The sequence below is a fragment of the Crocodylus siamensis genome, chromosome 3, assembly GCF_052110815.1.
Source record: "Crocodylus siamensis isolate JL-2025a chromosome 3, ASM5211081v1, whole genome shotgun sequence".
NCBI lineage: Eukaryota > Metazoa > Chordata > Crocodylia > Crocodylidae > Crocodylus > Crocodylus siamensis.
The window spans coordinates 246,003,106-246,025,578 of NC_143397.1; the positions used below are offsets into that span (position 1 = coordinate 246,003,106).

The 22,473-nt window shown below is 41.3% G+C and overlaps 1 protein-coding gene across 5 annotated transcripts in view; it reads left to right on the forward strand.

The window, feature by feature from the left end:
• The window catches only part of EFR3A (EFR3 homolog A), a 143,532-nt gene that overhangs the window by 40,951 nt on the left and 80,108 nt on the right, over positions 1-22,473 (forward strand). For 3 of the 5 annotated variants that reach the window (XM_090040665.1, XM_090040663.1, XM_090040664.1), the window contains 3 exons: positions 9,450-9,526; positions 15,308-15,435; positions 16,208-16,358. In XM_090040665.1, the coding sequence (XP_089896791.1) occupies positions 15,329-15,435; positions 16,208-16,358 (258 nt within the window). In that variant the 5' untranslated portion in view covers positions 9,450-9,526; positions 15,308-15,328. Of the gene's footprint in view, positions 1-4,727; positions 4,886-9,449; positions 9,527-15,307; positions 15,436-16,207; positions 16,359-22,473 lie in introns of all 5 variants that reach the window. The other 2 variants (XM_090040661.1, XM_090040662.1) reach the window with 1 other exon arrangement.

Genomic DNA, 22,473 nt, shown 5'->3' on the forward strand with positions numbered 1-22,473 from the left:
GCTGGCCTGTCAATGCTGAATCTTTCCAATTTTTTTTTTAAAATAGTGCATCTGTTTTGATTTTCAAGCTCTACAGTTTATTCAATAGATACCTGAAAATACTTTTCCTACCTTGTTTTTCTGTACATTTTACCCTAACACTTACTGCTCAGGTAGTAACATAAGCTGACCAATATTTCTGGTACATAAGGTTGAACATATCCTAAATGTATCTTAAAATATTTTATGGCATAATAAAATTTACAAAGAAAACTTGCTAAATTGTCCCACAAGAGTTTTAGTAAGTGTGTCAGAATTCTGTAATAGAAACCTGGAAAGCAGAAGTGTAAATTACCTTGATCAAAATGACTCTGAAGTCAAGTTATGGTGAGATTCATATCTGTGTAAGTACTTTCTGATTTGTTAGTATGTTGCAAAAATATTCTGGAAAAGATGATATTTAATGTTTTCATTGGGTTAGTATACTACATTCAGACTTAAACTGCAGAAGTTTGGCATTGAATTGCACAAGCTTAGTGCATGATATCACCCTACCTCTAAATCATGATGTATCTTATAGTCCTAAGATAATCTTATGCATCTTTTTCACATAGGATCACAAGTAAGTCGAGTCATTTGTTTGAAGTGAGATTCCATTCTCATTCAATGGTGATTAAAAAATATTTTTAATTATTTGCATTAATTAAAAAAAAAAGTGCAGCTGTTAAGTCTTTGCAGATTTACTGATTTATGAATCCTAATAAGCTTTTTGTTTTGTTGTTTTCATTTAAGGATGTAGTTATCTGTGAGCTTCAGCTGTGAGACTCACTAGACTTTGTTACACATTAGTGTTGTTTTTAAACAGATTTGAAATACAAAGGACCCATACATGTGCCCAATGCTGCCTCCAATGCACTGTAATTAAAACGCATTGGAGCAGACTAGATTAAAATAAACCTGCATGGATGTAGTATCAGACTTAACTAATTTAATCAATTGATTAATTGAATTTGCTGGAATGGTCTAATTAGAATGCGACACCAAGGCGGCTGGAACGTGTATTCAGCATCTCCATGTTTCAAAATGGTGGCGGGGGTACTTTGAAGTGCATGTGGGCATTTTAATTAGAACAGCTCCTGAGTGCCGCTGTAATTAATCCCCACCCCAAGAGTATGTGTAAAGACTCCCTTTGCATTGAAAGTAAAGTTTCCCAGAACAAACTGAGAAAAACAAATCTCTTGGAGGAAATGAGCTTTCTGCTACATCCCCTGCTTGCATCCTACCACCATTAGGTTAACATTTCTAAATATTTCTGAAAAAACTTATCCCATATCCATACATGCAGGCACACATGCTTGCAGCAGCTCAAGTAGCAGTAGCGCAAATTTGTGCTGGTGTTTTGTGCCTCAGCACACATGCCCAAACATACACTTTGGTGTAGGGCAAATTGTGCTGCTTTGCGCAAACTAACCCTGCTCAGCTCCTCCTGGATCTTCAGCCAAAGGGAGTTGGCTCCAGCACTATAAAAAGCTGCCCTGGCAAGCAGCTCAGAGCTGCTTGCTCTCAGGAGCTTCTAAGGCATGCCCATTTGGTATCTGGGGATACTAGCCTCCTGTGCCAGCTGGACTGCTGCAGCAGCCCTGACCTAGAGTGGCCCCTGCATCCTCTACCCACCACAGCAATCTGGCAGCTGTAATTTGCTGCCAACTGCGATAGCATCCACCCTGTTGGACCCGGATGGGGACTGCATGGCTGCCTGGGCTGTGGCATGGGCACTGCAGCAGAACCACCTGTACCTCTGGGTCAGTTGCCCAGTTGCCCAGTTGGCCTTCATACAGCACTGCTGTCATGTCTCCTGTTGCCCCCACTCTACCATCTGGGCAACCATCCCCTGGAAGATATGCTCATTGCAGTGGCCTGCTTTAAACCATCAAAATGTGTCCTCCTGGCCCCAAATGGCCGGGAGGTCAGCTGCTTCATTAGCCCTCCAGCTGGGTCCCTGGGTCCCTGATGGCGGCCCTGGTCAGGGTCCTCTACCCAGGTCTCATCAGCAGGGATCCTGGTTCTTTTTGTTTTAAAATTTCAAATTCTCTGATTTTTTTTTTTTATTTTATTTTATTTTTTTAAATCTCAGAACCTCTGATTTAAAATACCCCAAATTCATGTTTTCCTGTGATTTTAAAATGAAACACCACTATATGTATGTAGGTATCAGCTGGGCAGTGTTTTATTGCTATATTTACAATGGTAAAGCCATTTAGAAGCCTACGAGTGCCTCAGTCATTATACAGTAAAACTTGTGTTAACTGGCATTTTAGTAACCGGCATTTCTATTAACCGGAATTTCTAGCCGGACACAAGGGGAGGAAAGCTCGCACACGGCAGCCACCACCTACCACCCCGTGCTGCTGTCACTCTGCACCTGGCCACCACCTCCTCTCCTCTCCCCCGCCTCAGGTAATTGGGATTTTTATATAACCAGCACGCCATGTTCCCCACTCATGCTGGTTAACACAGCTTTTACTGTAATAAAATGAATTCTAAATATCTATATACTTTGCTTTTGGTTTTTTAATCATAGAAGATCAGAGCTCATCGAAATTGACTCTCGCAGCGCCCTTGAGGTAGTGTTTCCATTTAAAAAATGGGAAACCAGAAGACAAATAATTTACTGGCTAATAGCTTTTTAAAGCAGTTATTGAATTAAAATATCCAGACATTTGGTTGGCTAGAATTTCTTTACTCATAGAATATATACATAGTTTAAAAAAAAAAAAAAAGCTAGATCAGGAAACTTCCTGGAAAAAAAATAGGCCGTGCGTGAACAATTAATCTAAGCTTGCAGGGGTGCCAGTTTATCTATGGATCCTTCAGAGCACATACTGGTTCCTTCATTAGCAAATATTCCAGTTAGGTGACGGTATGCTTTCTTCTAGCTTCCACTGAATATGGTGTTGGGGTATAGTTTTTCAGTTTTGTATATTTGGACTTTTTCCCACTGAAAGAGATTTTCTTCCTCTATGTCTGTGACTTCCCACAAATACTGATATGCTGGGATACACAGAAAATTTTGTCCAGTCAGAAGAGCTTGACTGGACAAAAGCTTTTACAGGGTTTGAACTTGCTCTTTTAAGAGATAAGTGACCATCAGACTATTTAATTCAGAATTACATGAAAATTCATTTTGATTTCTTTCACTTAGTCTTTAATAAGAACAAAGCACTAATTCATACAGACTTAGACAACCAAGCAGGAGACCTACCAGCCTTTTCCTTCTACAGACCATGAAGGAAGTGTGCTGTTTTATATTTCTTGAATTCTAAGGATATGTGCAGATAAAGGGGAGACAGAGGGCCATACAGGACACCAAGATACAATAAAATTACTTGGTGAGTGAACATGATGCACTCTTGTTCAGTTTTATTAATTGGTTTTCTCTGGTTAAAGTATAGCATTGCTGAGAGAAACATGAGCATTAGTAAAATGTTAAGAAAGTGGCGTGTGTTAAATAATGCAACTAATTTGCCTTTCCTCGTATTTTTAGAAAAGGGATAGATCACATTTAACAACTCTTATCTTTTTAGCTGTTTTAACTTTCTAAAACTAAAAGAAATTGCAGGTTAAAAGCAGGTTAAATGTGAGATGCTATACATGGATTGTAGTATTCAGTTACATAATTCATATTGAACCTAATGCTCTGGATTTAGGATTTTACCACCCTTTTTGATACAAATCGCAGTATGGTTAGCTTTTTAGAAAACAAGCATGTAATAATTCTTATCTCAGTCAGATAACTCTCACATCTGGCAAACATGCTAGATTTTATAAGCATGAAGTAGTTCGCAAAAGCATTTCAGTGGATGTCTTTTCTGGCATAAGTGGGTTTAATGAAGGTGGCAAAAGGATAAAGTAACTGGAGAAAATATGCAAGAGGTAATAATTTTTTTGTTGATATCTTTTATTGGATCAACTGTATACTTGGGAGAGATGTTACACAAGCTTTCAGGCCCAATGTGCTCTCCCTTGGCATTTGTACCACAAAGCTTGTGTAACATCTCACCCGGCTATACAGTTGATCCAATAAAAGATTGCATCCAAACCCCACTAGCTTCGTGTGCATTTCCTGGACTGTTGTAGCCACAACGCTCCAGCCCTGAAGGAAGTAAGAACTCTTAAAGCAACTTTAAAATATAATATAGTTGGGATTTCTTACCCTGTGCAGCAAAGATTTATCTGTGAGAAAAGTAGTTATATAGGATTTAAAGTTGGTAATATGCTCTACTTAATTGTGTGGTGAAGTTACAGAGTAGTTTGAGATTAGCTTGATTTATTTGTACAATTATCTATTTGTGTAGACTTTATTCGTCAGGAATATATTGATTGAGTCCTATTAACATTCTACACAAACCTTAATTAGCTTCACTACCACTTTGAATTAACAAACAGCAGCTGCATTAGCATAGGTCTTTTTCCTTATCTCCCAACCCCTTCCAAAAATATTTTCTGTAATCACAGACATCATAGGCTGTATTTTACACAAAAGCTTGCTATAGTAAGATTGGCTGTGACAACACATTCATAATGTGTCCTTTTTATTTACAGTAGCACCATTGTTAATGGAATTTGATACCTGAGATTTTCACGTGTTTGCTAGCTTTATGGTGCTGTCACATACAAGGGTAATTAGATGAGCTTACAGTAATTCCAGTACCAGCACAAGGTTAAACATTTCTATATAACGTTTGAAGGATACCAAACTTGAAAAAGGACGGACTGTAAAACAAACAAAGACCACCTAGAAAGTAACTTCCCAGGATGAGGCAATATGTTCCAGTTCCAACTATTGAGCAGGAGAAACCCTATGACTACAACTTTGCATTGGAACCACGTCCGTATGTGTGTTTGGGTAAGTAGAAAAAAATTACTTTTGATGGGGAAGTGTTTTTCATGGATGGTTAGTAGAACCTTTATTTATTTATTTTACATAAATAGTATTCTTGTGTAAATAGTATTCTCTTTGGCAAATATACATGTCATTACCTAAAATATTGTATATTAAATCATTTAAGAAAATACACATTCAGTAATCAGAAAATATGTAATATTACCAAAGCAAGTGCTGTCCTACCATTTCAGAGTCACTTCAGACTTCATATTGCATGCACTTGTGAAATGATGCCAAAATACAGTAAGGAGAAGGGTGAAAACATAAGGCAGGAAGTGTTGGAATCTTTTGGGTTTTGTCGCACATACTCAAACTACTACGATCATTTATTTTTAGAATATCAATGTAAAACATGGCTTCAGATGGGAACGGGCTTCCTAACCCAGAGCAACAAAGCAGTCAATATGAGAGAGATGCAACTGCATTACAACTGTGTTGACAAATATAAAAAAATGCTGATTTTTTTTTTAATTTTTTTTTTCCAAACCTGTCCCTATGACTGACTATTAATACCAGTCTCTCTTTCCCTTTCACTGGGAGATACTGTCACTTGGAACAAAATTAGAAATATTTCTTGAGTATGAAATGGTGTTTCATTGTAATATTTTCATGTCTGTCTCTGAATATTTTCCAAAATCTAAGTATGCTACAGATGCTTTTTAATAATATGAAGAATAACAGCTTTGGTTCCTTTTTAATCTCTTACATTTATGGAAAAGACACTAGTCGGCTTCTTTCAATTTGAAATTTCTTCAATACAAAATGTATGAAATAAGTACAAAATGATATAAAATACTATAGCAAATCTATGGTGTGGGCAAAAAAAACATATTTCAAGTTGTCTATATAACATTTTCACTTAATCTTAATTATTAGCTGGGCAAAGCATTTTGGTATCTAGAGAAGAGAAACAATTTTGTACTGGTGAATTGTCATCAGTTAAACTTAAGGTATTGCTGCCAGAATGAGCTGGCAAAACAACTCTGCATTTCTGTGCAGGGCCCTAGTAACTTATGGCTTGAGTCAAGATCAAATCCTCTGAGTTATTATATGTACCAATTATTTGACTCCCAGTTGAAAATACTATTGGATTTACTGTTGTAGTTCTTGCTCATGGATATATATACGGCTAACAACCAAAAACACGATATGCATATAATGTTTTTTGTTGTTAGCTTTTAATTGGGCTTTTGTGAGAAGGGGGAGAAATATGTGAAAGAAGATTAAAAAAAAAAAAAAAGGTGGGGGGGAGAATTTTTAAATAAATTATATTTTTTGTTAACTGTCGAAAATAGTAATAGTGGAATTGCAAACAGCAGCAGTGGTTTGTTTTTTTTCTGTAGCCTTACAGTATTTCTAAAGTTAATTTGCTAAATCTGTTCTAAGAATTACTCAGTGGTTATTTGGTGCAAATAATATATTAAATTACTGTTTTGTACTCCATTGTAGATAATGGAACATAGAAGAAGTGGCAAAACTATTTCAAAATAGTGGGAAGCCAAAAATAAGTCATTTTTTGTCTAGATAAGGACCTGGGAGCCTGAAAAATTCAAGAAAAAGAATCATAGAGACCAGGTGTAGCTGTTCTGTTCTTGATGGATTTCATGTCTCTTACTTGAGAGATTTAGTATTCTAATATCCCTGATCTAGCCAGCTGTTGCAGATTCAGGCGGCTGCTACTGCTGGTTTTTTAGCCCATGTGAAGCCCATGTGAAGTATTGCAAAATGTACCGTACAAAATGTTTTTCAAAAATAATTAGAAGATGCACTTAAACTCCTAACTTCTGTTATGTAAATTTTTGATTAAAAGTTGGAAGTGGGGGAGGTGATCAGTTTGCTCAACGTTTCTGTAGCTGCCACTGTTGAAAACTATTGTGTGCTGTAATGTAATGTAGTCCGTCTCTTCCTCCTGGCTCTTACAGTGATGGTTGTAGTCATGTGTTCATCTCAGTATGATGTTCTTCAGATCGTTTGTCATGTTTATTTTCAACATTATTTATGAATGAATCAAAAGATTAGTGAGGAGTGTATGAAGGGCCATGCCCCATCTTAAAAGAAAAAGTTGTAAATTTAACAATCATTTGCTAGTTGTATAATTTAATTGTCTGAATTAGTTTATTCAGTCTAAATATGAATTAAATGGTTCAAATATGAGCATAACTGAAATAGGACTTGAATGAGAAATTCTCTACTAGAAAGGAGAGCAAAGAGTGGCAGTATCTAGCAGGGGTAGATCCAGAGGGCACAATTGCACCCCTCCACACTTTCAGACCATGTCATAGAAGCAACAGTTGTTGACTTTGCCCCTGAATGGAGTAAGAATACCACCCCCATGCTCAGCAGTATGTCTTCTCCCCTCCCATTTGCCGCCTCCCTTGCCTGCTGCGCTGCAGCTGCCCCCATTGCCTTCAGCTGCCCTGAGGCTGCGGGGGAGCTCCAGAGCTGCTCTTGGCCTGCTCCAGCCAGGCTGTGTAGGGCGCTGGACTCAGCTGGGGAGAGCAGCTGCAGTATATGGATTTTTTTCTCCCTGCCTTCAGTTTTTCCTTTTTTATTCCTTCCACCAGGTTGTTCTTTGCCAGTTTAGGAGCAAGCGCAGGGAGGGGGAACCTGCTGCCTCTGCCACTGTCGCCAGCTGAGTGAGACTCTCTGTTCCTGGCTGGAGCAAGACAAGAGCAGCTCTGGATCCCTCCCCTCACCCAGGGCAGCTGGGGGCACCAGCAGTGGCGGATGGAAAAGGGGACAAGCCACTGAGCATTGAGGGGAAGGGAAGAGAGGCCAAAAGCTGGGAGAGGAGTTTCTTACCTGATTCACAGAGTTATAAAAAGAGTCCCTGGCTATTGCTCCTGTGGCATGGTCTGCCTTGTCCTGGTGGGAGGAGGAGAAGAAGAAGCTAGGAGCGGGAGTTCAGCTACCCCTTCAGCACCAGTTGCTGCTCGTGGTATCTTGTGACCTAGTTCAAAAAGTGAACTAGGAATATTGTGATCAAACTTCTTGCCTAATTAAACTATGACAGCTCCCTTCATCAGTAGCCAACACAAGAGGAGAGAATCCCTGACTAGCCACTGAGTTAGAAACCAGAGGATGGTTTGTGCACAACTCCAAGACACTGGCTGGACATGACAGACTTTTCAACTGCATAAAGATGTTAATTTGAAGTAAAATTATACAACTGCAGACATGTATTTTTCCTTCGTCTGTGCCTACCCACTTTCAGCATGCTGCCAATAATGCCTCCAATAAATAATAGAATGATAGACAATGAGGGTTAGAAGGGACCTCAGGACATCATCTAGTCCAACCCCCTGCTCAAAGCAGGACCAGCGCCTCCTAGATCATCCCAGCCAAGGCTTTGTCAAACTGGGTCTTAAAAACCTCCAAAGATGGAGTTTCCACCACCTCTTTAGATAACCTACTCCAGTGCTTTACTACCCTCCTAGTGAGAGGGTTTTTCTTAATCTCTAACCTAAAGTTCCCTTGCTGCAACTTGAGACCATTGCTCCTTGTTCTGCCACCACTGAGAACAGTTCAACTCCATCCTCTAACTTAGACGTCAGGATAGTACGAAGGAAAACCTTAGTTCTGTTCTCTGGTTTGGAATGGATAGTTCCCTTTTAGTAGCTTCCACTTAAGCAATTTTTTTTGTATGTTTGAGTTAGGTTTTAGGAAAAGGACATGCTTGTTGGATGTCCAATTGCTTGCAAAATAGTCACTCTACTCTACTCTTCCTCTGCTGTATTCATTTGGGTGAAATTTGAGACTTCGTAGACTTTGTGGCTACTTGGTAAGAGTACCAGGTATTCCTCTCAATTACTCCTTTACTGAAAAGCAGATCAGGGACCTGACTGAGTTATCTTTTTTCCTGTCAGTGACTTGTTAAGCAAATCATGATACAGAGAATGAGGTTTATTTGTTTGTTTGTTTTAAATATTAGACTAGACTGTACAGCAAATAATTGATTGATTTAATGCGACTGGCATTAGTTGTGACAACTGTGTAGTATTCAGATGCTTATTAGAAGATATTTGCTAACTACATTCACTTCAAATTAAAATATTATATTGAACAGAAATGTTAACGTTCAGAAAAATAACGTTTTCAGACCAACAAAGAGGACAGTTATCCGTTCTGTATTTCTGGACATATGACTGTTTATTATAGAAATACCATATTTCCTCACTATGGATTTCCTGCCCCCTCTTATTGGGTAGATCGTGGTAGCCTGCTGCAATTTTTGCTGCCTCTGGAGACAGTTTGATTACCACTATGGGTCATTGCCACAGACATACTCCACCCCCTAACATTTATTTTAAGTAAGGACAGGTATACAGTAGTTGTACTTTTGTAAATCCTTTTGTAAATTTTTTTAAAACATTTTTTTAAAGAACTCTTAAAAGAAAAAAAGTAAAACAAAAATAATGATAAAAAAAAGCCCAACCCCCCTCCCCCAAAACCAAATAAAAAAACCCAACAACAAAAACCAACCCCCCCATTATCTTATTAACTTGTTTGGCAAATGTTTCTACAGGAGTATGCTGTTGCTGTGCTGCTTTGCGCCCTCGTTACAAACGGCTGGTGGATAACATATTTCCGGAAGACCCCAAAGTAAGCAGTAACTTAATTGAGCTTTAACATCTGGTAGCGATTTGAATCTTCTTGTTTTGGAATTTTTTTAAAAAAAACAGTAGTTATTTGACCTGACAAACTTTGTTGCGCTAAATTGGGGGGGGGGGGAGAAGAAAAGGTTCTCCATATTGATATTCATGTTTCATTTGTCACAGTATTCTTCATTAAGTGCATTTTCATATCATTTAGGGTTACAGGTTATTTAATATTAGGCCAGGGGGTTGTTTGGTCATAATCAAAGGTTTACCGATATTTCCTTTTTAACTCTATACATTTTTCTGAGTTAAAATATCTGAATATTCTGTTTCATAAAAGCATATTTTGATCTTCACCTTCTATATATTTAGTCAGTGTCCATGATGATTGGGGTGGGCAAGATGTGGGCCACCAGGCCATTCTGTCTGGCCGCAGGGCACCTAAAAACTTGAAAATTTAAATTTATCTGCTCCTGGCTGCCTGTCAAACATGACAGGAGCCTGGGGCAGTAGGACCCAGGAGCAAGGCTGACCTGACCTGGTCCCACCCCAGCTCCAGCCCCATCCTACTCCCTCCTCATCCAGCATCAGCCTCTGCGTACTTCCCTGCATGCCAGCCAGCCACTGCAGCACCATGTGGCCCCAGGCTATATCACTGGAGCATGGAGCCATGAGTGGGAGAGCAGGTGGGGTGTGTCTGTTTGTCTGTCGTGCAGTGAGGGAGGGCACAAGCAAGAGACAGAGAGAGAGTGTGTGTGGTAAGGGAGGCATTGTGTGTGTGTGGTGAGGGAGGCACTGTGTGTGTGTGTGTGTGTGGTAGGGGGGCTGGGGGGTTCATGTGTGGTGGGGGAGGCCCACAAGCACACCCCAGCATACACATGCACTCGCACGCCACCTTGCACTGCCATATATGCAGACCCCCACACCCCCTCACACACCCCAACCACCCTCCCCCACACCTCCCCACAAACCTATATGCGTGTAAATCAGGACACAAATATTGTGGCAATCAAATTAATGAATGCTGTAGATGTTGCATTTTTTTTTTTTTTTTTTTTTTTTAGAATATAATTTGGTATTTTTCTGGTTCTGAGATGTGAAAACCCCTTGCTGAAAGGAATATTTCTGGGGGCAAGGGGAAGGACTTCTGGTGGCAAAGGTCGGTGGTTAGTGGGTGGGACCTGTGGTCCCAATATGGCGACCAGGGCGTGGTGCACCTGTCAAGGGGCAGGGCTACCCATGTGGTCCTCAACAGCTTGCCAAGACTCGGTAAGTGGCCCTCCACCTGAAGTAATTACCCATTCTGATATAGATTATGTGTTATCACTTCACTTGCGTAGACTCTCTGCAGTAACATAGAATTATAGAAAATTAAGTTTGGAAGGGACCACACAAAGTCATCTAGTCCAGCCTCCTGCTCAAAGCAGAGCTGTCCCCAGCTAGGTCATCCCAGCCAGAGCTTTGTCTAGCCAGGTCTTAAAAACCTCCTCAACCTCTCTGGATAACCTGTTCCAGTGCTTTACTACCCTCCCCGTGAAAACATTTTTTTTCCTAGTATCAAGCCTAAATTTCCTTTAATGCAGCTTGAGGCCATTGGTCCTTGTTTTCTTATCTGCCATCACGGAAAACAGGGTAGCTCCGGGGCGGGCAAAACAATCCACAGGCTGGATCCAGTCCATCAACTGATTGGATCAGTCCTGCCGGGGGGTGACTGTATCCAGGCTGCGGTTCTGTGCATAGGGCTGAGGTCCACCTGTGCCCTCCTGGGGCAGCCCGTGCATGCTTCTGTCTATGCCTTTCAGTGGTTCCAGCCCCATCCAGCATGCACAGCTTCCTGGCGGGGCTGTTCCCAGTGCAGGTTCTCCTTCTGTCCCTGCTGCATCACTCTGGGCAGCACGTTGTACAAGGAAGCAATGGCAGCTGTGGGGACAGGTAGTAAGCATGACATGCCCAGGCAGATGGGAGGTAAGTTGCAGCTAGGTGGCTCCTGTCCCAGCACACAGGGCTTCAGCTCCAGCTGCTGGCTGACCTCTATCCATTCTGACAGCCCAGTGCATTGAGCACCCACCTGCATACAGCTGAGCAGGTGGAAGGTGGTGGGAGCTGAAGCTGGAACCCCGTGTGCTGGGGTAGGAGCTGCCTGGCTGTAGCTTTCCCCTGCCTGGCTGGGTGTGTTGTGCCCAGCATATGTCCTCACAGCCACCACCCCTTCCAGTGCTCCCTGCTGCCTGGAGTGGCTCAAAAGGATGAGCCACTAGAGGCAGGGGGAACTGAGCAGTACCTGGGCGATTTGCAGCTGCGCTGGGAACCTACGTGCTGGGGCTGGGGCCTTTGGCGGGTGCAGGCAGGAGCGCAGCATGGGTGGGAGTGGGCAGGGCTCGGCCCCACGCAGAGCATTGCTGGGGCAGCTGCAACCTGGATGCCAGGGGGGCAGACTGCTTCTGTCCTGAACCTCCCAGGCAAGCTCTGCTGCAAGTGCAACCTGCTCCCCCACCTTGCCTGGCTCCCAAGACCTAGTGCTAAGGCAGTCTCCCCCTGCTCCCCCACATGCACGCACTCTCCTGCCTCCCCCCCACGCCCTCCCGAACCATATACAAGAGTAAAACTTTATTTTAAGCTGTTATGCAATTGCCTCTATATATCCTACTCATACATAGGACAAAATAAATTGGGACAAAAATTACTTTTTGAAATAAAATTAAACTATAGTAGATGGTTGATTTTTAGAATATGATTGGCTTTTTATCTATAATTTAGTAAAATTATATCTTCTGAAAGATTTTGTATATGTGGCCCTCGGCAGCTTGCCAAAACTCGTTAAATGGCTCATCAGCTGAAATAATTGCCCATCCCTGGTCTAGTTCCATCCTCTTTGTAATTACCGTTCAGGTAATTTGAAAGACGCTATTAAATCCCCTCTCAGTCTTCTCTTCTCCAGACTAAATAAGTCCACACCCCTCAGCCTTTCATCAGAAATCATGTCCCCAGCCCTCTCACCATTTTCATTTCCTGACACAGGACTCTCCAGTTTTGTCTACATCCTTTCTGAAGTGGGTATTTGTATCCCTTTCAGTCCATGCTCCTTACAAATACAGCTCGATGCAAGTGCTCAGTAGTGCTAAATGTCTAAATGCTTGTGTTTCAAAACTACTCCAGAGTTTTTGTTAAAGGTTGCTCGTAAACTGTTTTGTAATGTGATGTGGCTTATGGTGCACTGGCACAGATTGTGTATGTATGTGTCGAAGGAATGTCAAGAAAACCACAACTTTCTGCCTCAGTAGCACTGCAAAAATGCAGTTATTCTCAGGGTTTAGGATGCATGTAACATTTCCAAATCACCATAATGTTTCTCCACAGTAATTAAACCTTATCTTGTTCAGCCTAGTGAAATATGAAATGATCAAAGGGAAGTTTAGGCAAAAGTGTGTGTGGGGGAGATGGTATGTAGTCTCTTGGTGACTTTTCTCATTGATGCTGGTAGACAGAAAATAAACATTTGAAAATGTTACTTTAGTGAGTAGATGGAATGGAATTTGTAGTTGAGATGCCAAGGTTTTTAATCACAACTGGTCTTTCATTTTGACATCAATAGTAGAGATGGGCAAAATGCACAAAATTTCTAGGATTCATTAGAAAAAGGGGTATTTCTTTGAATTTGATGAACACCTATATTCCTGTTTGTTTGCAAGTTGGAAACTCAGGTGAACAAGATACATTGGACAGGTTGTTTCGGAGTCGCTATCTTTTTAACCCCTGTTTGGTTTATAGTCCAAAAGTTACCATCTGGTTAGGCTGAATACTTCATATGTCTTATTGTAAACCTCTCAGAGCCCTTTTTGGAAAGGGCAGCAAATGTACCCAATGCATAAATAAATACTTTCTGGCAGTTAAAAGTCAATAGTATCAGCTTCTTAAACACTATATATAATACAGGCAAATAGGGAGGGAGCTGCTTTGTACAGAGATCATTCAGTTCTGTCTGATACATGACATTGAGGAAATAAACTGTTATTGTGGCTATACAAAGAATTTTAATTAAAAAAAATAATAATTTGACACTGCTGACATTAAGTTGGTTTAATGGTATTTTGAAGAACTTTATTAAACATACCTTGTGTGGGAAAATTCTGCATGTCAAGGATGATCGTGAACCTTTTCTAAGTATCTGCTTGTTGGAACAGTCGGGCAAATTAAAATCAATCTCTTTTTTTTTTCTTAGAAATATCAAGCTTAATTTTTTGTATTGCTAATTCTGTATTTTAGGCTTTAGAGCAGGGGCGGGGAAAATGCAGCCCGCGGGCCACATGCAGCCTGCCAGGCACTCTCATTCAGCCCACAGCACCCAACAACAGATTATGCCCTGCCCAGCTCTTCCACCCACGAGGGTACACATGCCCCAGGTATACACATGCTCCAATATACCCTGTTGCACGTTACTCCCATCTTTGCTGGCTGGGCAGGCCCTTCCACCCACAGCAGGTTCCAGGCGTGGCTGCCGCTGCCAGGGACTTGCTCAGCTTCCCCAGTCTCCTGCTGGCTCTGGGCAGCAGGAAGGGAAGCAGTTGAGGTGGAGCTGATCTGCAACTGGGCGGAAACACAGAGCATGGAGCATAGAGCTGGGTCTGACCACAGCATCACAGCATGGAGCCTGTGCCCAGGGGGTGGTGGTGGCAGTGTAGAGCTCAGGTGGGTGGCGTGTGGATATCAGGGAGGATGGGGGTGTGGAGAGCTTGCCATGTTCCCCCATAGCGTGCAGCTGTGGCAGGTAGCAGCAGCAGCAGCAGCAGGCTGGGGCTTTCAGGGCACTAGTGCCTGGCAGGGTCACCAGGCCATCCATCACATTACTCCTCACACTCGCCCAGCAGGGGAGGGAAGCCCCATGCAGTGAAGCTGTCTGCCTTCCCCTCCTGAGCTGGCTTCAGCTTGTGGGACTTCCCTCCTGTGCCACGTGAGTGCAGGGAGAGCCGCAGCAGATGGCCTGGCGGGGGCTGCGCTTCTTGCTACAATGCGCAGCGCTGGCCTTGCCAGGCACTAGTGCCCCCTGCCTCCTACTGTGTATGGGGGGTGGTCCCCACTCCCCTGTTACCCTTGGTCCTCACACCCCACAAAGCCACACACCCACACCCTTCCCCCACAACCCCCCACTTATATACAACCCCCCAACATACCCTATGTCCCCACATCTACCGTACACAGACACCCCCAAGCCCCTCACCACACACACGCACCCACCATAGACACCCTACCCCCCCCCACACACACACAAGCTATACAAGACTGAGAATATATGTTTGAGTTATTATGCAATCACCTCTATATACAGTATGCAAACACAAATCATGACAAAAATATTTTTTGTAATAAAATTTAAGTATGTTATTGTAGGTGTTTGACTTTACTGTGTGATATGGGTTTTTTTCTGGTTCTAAGATGGCACCCCGTCCCAAAAGGAATATTTCCAGGGGGCAAGGGGAGGGACTTCTGGTGACAAAGATCAGGGGTTAGGGGGTGGGACAACTAACCCAAGATGATGACCATGGGGTGGGACAACTGTCAAAGGGAGAGACTATCCATGCAGCCCTCACCAAACCTCATTAAGTGGCCCTCCACTCAAAATAATTGCCTGCTCCTAGTCCAGAGACATTTGTCCCAATTTTCTATACTTTCAGCAGCATAGTTCTAATTTTTATGGACTGAATACTTGCGCATTTTTTGGAAAAACTGAAGAATGCAAGTTTTCACTTACTTCCGTGAATTTAAAAAGGAACTGTTTGTCTTATATTAGGATGGCCTTGTTAAAGCTGATATGGAGAAGTTGACCTTCTATGCAGTTTCTGCTCCAGAGAAGCTGGATCGAATAGGTGCTTACCTAGCAGAGAGACTGAGCAGAGATGTCGTTAGACATCGCTTTGGGTAAGAAAATTGGTATAAATATAGCTACTGATAGCAACCTGTTTTTGTCATTACTGTACTGGTCTACACCGAGCCATTTAAGTCAGAAACCAAGGTATTGTTCACGCTCATGGAAAGTGGATTTGTATAATGTTATCGATTAGCCAAACGCATTTTAAAGTTTAACCAGGAAGTTGTATGCAGTGTTGGATTTGAAAGGGACCTAATACTGAGTTTAACTCCTAGCCTTGGGAGTTTTGCACAGTACATTTCCCTTCAGTTTGTCCAGCTGTTTGAGCTAGAATTGTTATACAAGCCAGTGTTTGACTATTGCATGAATTTCCATATATCTGAATTAAACTCATCACCTTGAAATGGGAGGAACACATGAGAACTTGAAAGGTACAGGCAAGACAGTAGTATGGAGATCAGAAGAGGGTATTAGAAAGGAGGAACATTGAAATGAATGAAAAGAGTATCGGGTGGGAAGTGATAGACACAATGAAACTGGTAACAGGTAGAATTGGAAGGGAATCTCTGGCTGGCAGTTAGGGTGGGACATAAGGGGGATACAAGTAAAATAACATGAAAGAAAAATGTCTGTATATTTTCACTGAATGCAACAATAATTGGTTTACCATCCTATTTGCATTGTGTTCCTATCTTTGCTAAAATGCCCAGATTTTGTCTATTTATGACAGAGCCATTAGCCACAATGGCAATAATAGGTACGCTTCCTTTTGTCTAAACTAACATGAAGGTGTGTGCTTACTCTTCATTCATTCTTTATCAGGTATGTTTTAATTGCCATGGAGGCATTGGACCAACTTCTGATGGCTTGCCATTCTCAAAGCATAAAACCATTTGTGGAAAGCTTTCTGCACATGGTGGCCAAGTTGCTGGAGTCGGGGGAACCAAAACTTCAAGTTCTTGGAACCAATTCTGTGAGTAAACCCATTTTATAGGATTGATATTTAACACGTCTATCAGTAGAATGACACAAAAGGTGAGCATGGAGGTAGCAGAACTTGCAAGTGATACAGATTTTAGTCAAGATTTAGGAAGCTTGTGGGCTGTTGAAGCACTTCTGTAAAGCTAAGTGAATTAGCATCATAACGCATGCAATTTGCACATATTCAAGGCAAAAAAAATTAGGAAATAATATTCTGAGACGCATTGCGAGGTTTGAAATTAACAGTAATTACTCTGGAAAAATATGGCCATGGCTGTGACTGTTCCATTGAAGACCTAGGATCAGGGTACAGCAATGCTTTAAATAGAGTGTAACAATGGAATAAAAATAACAGAATTGACAGCGTGGCTACAAATGACATGATATGCAGTTCTGTTTCATTGATACAGATCTGCAGAATAAAGAATGCTATATATATTACATAAACTGCACGTGCTTAACCTGTGTCATAATATAAGGGTAAGGTGGTGTCAAATTGGACTGAAAGGCAACTAATGGAAATAATTAAATGGATTTTTTTTATGCTGTGCAAAACCTTTTGTATAGCTGCCACAATATGTCATTGATGCGTAGCTTAACGGAATTCAAAAAGGAGTATTAAAGTTATTTTACCATTATAGATACCTAGGTACTCTATCATTTTTCAGAAAGATAGGATGTAAACCTGGGCTTTTTTAAGGGCATATGACACTTAACAGGCTTGCTTTTTGGATAACTTTGAGAGCAGATTCTTCCATGATGTCTTTTTGGGAGGGGTGGGGAGCAGTTTATGCAACTTCTTTTGAAATGTGTTACTGGACACTTCAGCAGAGCACCATACTAGATGAACTGTGGTCTTATGTCTTTGGTAAGTTAGTTTTGTCTCCATGTTGCAACTGAAATAGCTACAGCAGTGGAGGGCAAAGTTTTTGGCAGGCATGATGCCACACATAAGTTCATAACCCTCCCAAGCACCACTTTGATTTCCTTCCCCTGCCCAATCTGCTGCTCTGCTTTCTGCTCCCACCTCTGTGCCCCCTGGCTGATCTGCTGATTGCTTCCTTTCTTGTGGTTCAGGCTTCTGCCCTGATCTGCCATGTGCCACATAAAAGCTGCCCATGCCACTTGTGGCATTTGTGCCATAGGTTGGATACCCTTGGGCTACAATAACTCATATCTGTTGGTCATATTGCTGGTTTTAATAGCGGGAAATACTTGAAATTGTTTATTCATTCAAGGGCTGGACTCCACAAAGCACAGTTTTATTAAACTAAATCCACATTGCAAGTTGTAGTTTTGATTTTAAGCCGAATGATCAGTTCCTGAAGAAAAGGATTTATAAAGGAGACGCTCCCAGAATCCTTGCGTGCATCAAGCTGCTTTTGCAACAAAACTGGATTCTTGAATAATTGTACTCCAAAAGAGAAGGCTGAGGGGGGATCTTGTGGCCTGTTATAAACTAGTCAGGGGGGATCAGCAGGAACTGGGGGAGTCACTGTTCCCCCGAGCATGGCCAGGAGTGACCAGGAATAACGGTCACGAGCTGACAGAGAGTAGGTTTAGGTTAGATATCAGGAGGCGCTACTTCACGGTCAGGGCGGCTAGGGTCTGGAACCAACTTCCAAGAGAAGTGGTGCTGGCTCCTACCCTGGGGGTGTTTAAGAGGAGGCTAGATGAACACCTCGCTGGGGTCATTTGACCCCAGTACTCTTTCCTGCCATGGCAGGGGGTCGGACTAGACTATCTGCTCGGGTCCCTTCCGACCCTAGAAACTATGAAACTACTGTAGCACTTTGATTTCAGTCTCTTCCAGGCTTTGATCTGCATCCTGGTTTGTGCAAAGACCAGCAGGGCAGTGGTTTTTTACTGGGCTGAACTGTTTAGCCTCCAGATGATGTCTAATTTATGGTAGTGCCAGGCTGATGCCAGTTTCACATTTGCATAAGCCTTCCTTCAGTTTGTGGAAGAATGAGTTAAACTGATTTAACAAAACAATTTACAAGGAAAATTTTATGTTTAAGTTTCAAACATAATTTCAACAGCAGAGGTCAATTTTGGTCGGTGTTTGGGCACAGGTGTAAACAGTGGCTTTAGGGAAACATAGTGGAAACTTAAAGCCAGTTTGTTGCCTGCTGTTGAAATCCCTTCTGTGATTAGAGTCCCAATAGTGAGTGGCATGTGGCTGAACTTTGCTATTTCATGTTGATGGGAGATCCAGTTTGAATTGGTAAATAGGTAAATACAGACTCTTTCATAATGTCAGAAATTAGGTCATTTGCATGTAATTATTTCATTATTGAGGTACTAACAAGTAATCTGTTCTGCCTTTGGAAGTTAATGAGAACATAAAAACCCATTACACTGTTGGATCCAACCTTCACAGTTTGTGTAGAGGGGAGTGCAGATTGCTAACTACTGAATGAGAGGATTCTTTTTTCAGGCTAACTGCTTATTCTGTTGCAAATTATTTGGTTACCATGGAAATGATTGAAAATTACTGTTTCAACATGTACTTGAACTCAAAGTTTTTAATAGTGGTTAAAATTAAAGTTAAAGAAGACAAGTGTACTTCTGCTCATTGAGGCTGGCTATGGTTACAAAAGCCTTCAACTCTAAACTGTTTTGCAATCATGCTTTTAGTGTGGTGTGCAACATCTTAAATGGTTTATTTCGGCTTCATTTTCGCTTGCTAACTTCACAGCCATACCTCAGTGAATGGAAAGAAGCCCCACACAGTGGCTGGAAGTGTCATTTTTTTTCCAGTGAAGCCAGCCTAGATTAAATTCTTCAGTTTTAGGCCTTATATCTGTGATCCTGCCATCATCAAGGCTTTTCTGACCTCTGTAGCTCAGATAGCTTGGGGACAGAGTATCTCAGCCTAAGTTCTCTGCACCACTGTATGCAGTTTCTCCCCACCTCCTTTTCAGTTTAAAGACACGCAAAAACAAAGGTCTTGTCTTTATCAGGGCAGCAGTGTCCCCCAGCATCAGTAGACCCAAGAAACCATGCCCATCTCTAATCTTCAGGCATATTCCAGCTTTGGGTGTTGGCTAGTGAGAGGGCTCAAGGGCATGTGATGAGGACAAGTCTGAAGCAGTCTCAATGGCAGACTTTCAGGTCTGGAACATGCCTCTGTGGGGGTGGATGGGGCATGTGTATGTCCCCCAGTGCTGAGATCTATGTAAAATAAGACCAGGAGGTGACTACTAATTGTGACTGCTCTAAAGTGCTGCATCTTTTCTCCAACAAGTTGTTTTTTTTTTTTTAAAAGCACATTTCTACTTGACAGCTGTTTATCCTTTTTTTAAAGGGCTCTTAAAATATTTGTTCTTCCAGAGAGAAATGTTGACTACTTTTTCATTTACTTCCTTCATGCCTTTGACATCCCTTTGGGTAGTTGTGCAGTTTTATCAGTTTTTACAACTCTTTCCCAAAACAATAGGAGCAGGTGTTTTTATTAGTGAAATCATACGTCTACAAGACAGTGACAAATTTAACATGGTATTACAGTTCCTGAAGCTTAGAATTTTATTTTTTAAATGGAACAGGTTTCAAATTGGTGGCATCTTTTTACTCCTAAGTAAGTAGCCCATGAAGATGAGTTTGGAAAGTATGTGCTTGATATTGAAAATGTGGGGAAACAGGATGAAATTTCTTGGGTGCCAGAAATGTGAAATCTGAATGCTGTTTGGTAGCAGCCTTTCCTTTAGAAACCGTACGGGAAGTCTAAATTTAGCTCTTAAACTGCTCTTGCAGAATTTCAGCAGCCAAGCAATTCATAAAGAAACCCAAATGGTTTTGCACATGAACCATAATATGTAGTACTTTGAGCTGCAATATTCAAATTACTAGCAATCGAAGAGAACTATTACTCTTGGTCTTGCATTATTAGGCTTAACAGTTCCAAATTTTGACAAGGATTTTAGGCATGTTGGCTTTAAAGTTTTTAAGCACAAGTAAATTTTCAGTTTTGTTCCTCTGTCAAAGTATTTGAAATTCAGTCACTAAATTGTTTGTGGAGTGAACAGCTTGAACACCATGGGATACAGATTATAAAGAGACAATTGTCACTTTAACTATGGGGTGGGAACTCAGTTTTATTATGCATCTTATTTTAAGTTGATCCAAATGGCCTGGTAATTTGCCAGGTATAATATGAAAATGTTAGCTTTTAGAATATGATGAAAATGACTGAGTTTTGAGTTGCCTGTTTTAAAAGAACCAGTCCTCTGAATTGTGAAGTAGAACACAGGTAGTCTTTAAACAATTGACTGGAAATACTGTTTTCTGCTATGATCCCCCATTTCAAATGGGCACCTATCTTCCGTTCTGACAAGAGGAGTGAAGCCAAGCTGCTCTCGGGGAGGATGATGAGTCTCCCTCTGCAATTAGCAGACATAAAGAAATGAAGTCAGGAGCAGGTAAATGAAGAGGGTGGCTTGTAGTTTCAGTTATACTAAGAAAGGTGAGATGGCAGCCATTTAAGAGGGTACTTGTGGAATTCTCTGAAGTAGAGTATCTTCTTCGGACTCTGCCAAAAGAGCTTTCCAAAGCGTAGTGGAGACCAAAATGACATTTTAAACAGGAAAGGCACCCGACACCCAAAAGCTTGTCCAACAGCTCTCCCAACTTTTATAGTTGGTCTAATAAAAGATAAAAGAAAAAAGCTTTGGCTCTTGGGCATTCCCTGGAAACATCATGGCTACATCAGCATTGCAACCCTGCTATCTTAAACACGCAAAGTTTTCGTCTGTGATCTATTAAGCTAGGCCTAATGGGTTTCAATTATAGTGTCTGCAGAGTTTACCTTTTTTCTGAGCTAATTAAGAAGAAAAAAACTGAAATGTAAATAAATTAAAAACTGTATTTCAGAAGAAACCAACAGATTTACCTGTATATCTTTAGCATTCTTTCAAGGCTTAAAGTAATTTTAGGGAGGAGATGCTGTATTTGTTATACGGCAATTTGAATTAATACTTTAAATGTAAAACAGTTCATTCCCAGTTGTCTTGTGAAACATTCAACCTCTATATCTTGTTCGTCACCAGACTAACTACAGTGATATTGCAGAAACGTAATATTTGGTTTACAGCTGAACAATCTTTTTTTTTTTTTTTTTTAAGTGAGCTGAAAAGCAGTTCTAACAGAGTATTAATTGACCTTCTGAAATTTAAAGAAAGTAAAAATGGCAGTTTTATGGCACCGAAGCAATAGTTAAATATTTAATAAGTACGTCCATAATTATCAGAAGAGCTAAAATGTGCATGTACGAAAATAAACTGTTAAAGACTATTAAGACTGTAAAGAGTGTTTAGAAGTTGGAGGATGCAAAATTAATGTTGCTTGTACAGCCTTACTTGCAACCTTTTTTTGCATGTGCACTGTCAAACCATCATGCAATTACACTAATTTGACAGAACAAGTAGGGGATAAAAAAATTTAATAATCCATTCATTCCATGAGGTAGAGGTGAGAGAAATAAAATAATCACATAACTAGACAACATCATGATGCATGTGCACAAGGATACAACATTAAACCTGGAATGTCTTAACTTTTGAGTGCAAACCTAATGTTTTAGATGCTTTGGAAGTAACTTTCTAGTTTTAAAAAAAAAAAGTCCTTGAAAAATCAAGGAATTGTAGAATCATGGACAGGCAGGATCATCCCTATGCAAGGTATCCTATACAAATCCATCGTCTAATCTCTTAGCAAAATTACATGGTCAACCCTAAAACAACACCAGACATAACACCCTACTCTGCCACAGTTAAAGCAGGGGGCCACAGCAGCCAGTGTCCTGCTGCTGTAAGGGTTGTCAAAATACACTTGAGAGACCCATGGAAGAGGTCCATGCCCCCCCCTATAGAGGGAGCCAAAGTCTGTGTACCAGTCTGACCCCAAACATGGCAATTGTTCTGATCCTAAGATGAGGGGCAAGACCCTCTCGCCAGGAACCTTCAGGTTGAAGTCCCAGCAGGAGCACTGGCACACCCCAGCCAATATCCCCAGTCATGGCTGCAGCTGGCACCCAGCACCTCTGAGAAAAGCTTGGGAAAAAAAACCCTGATGCATGTAGCTGCAAGAGGGGAAAAAATCCCTCTTGG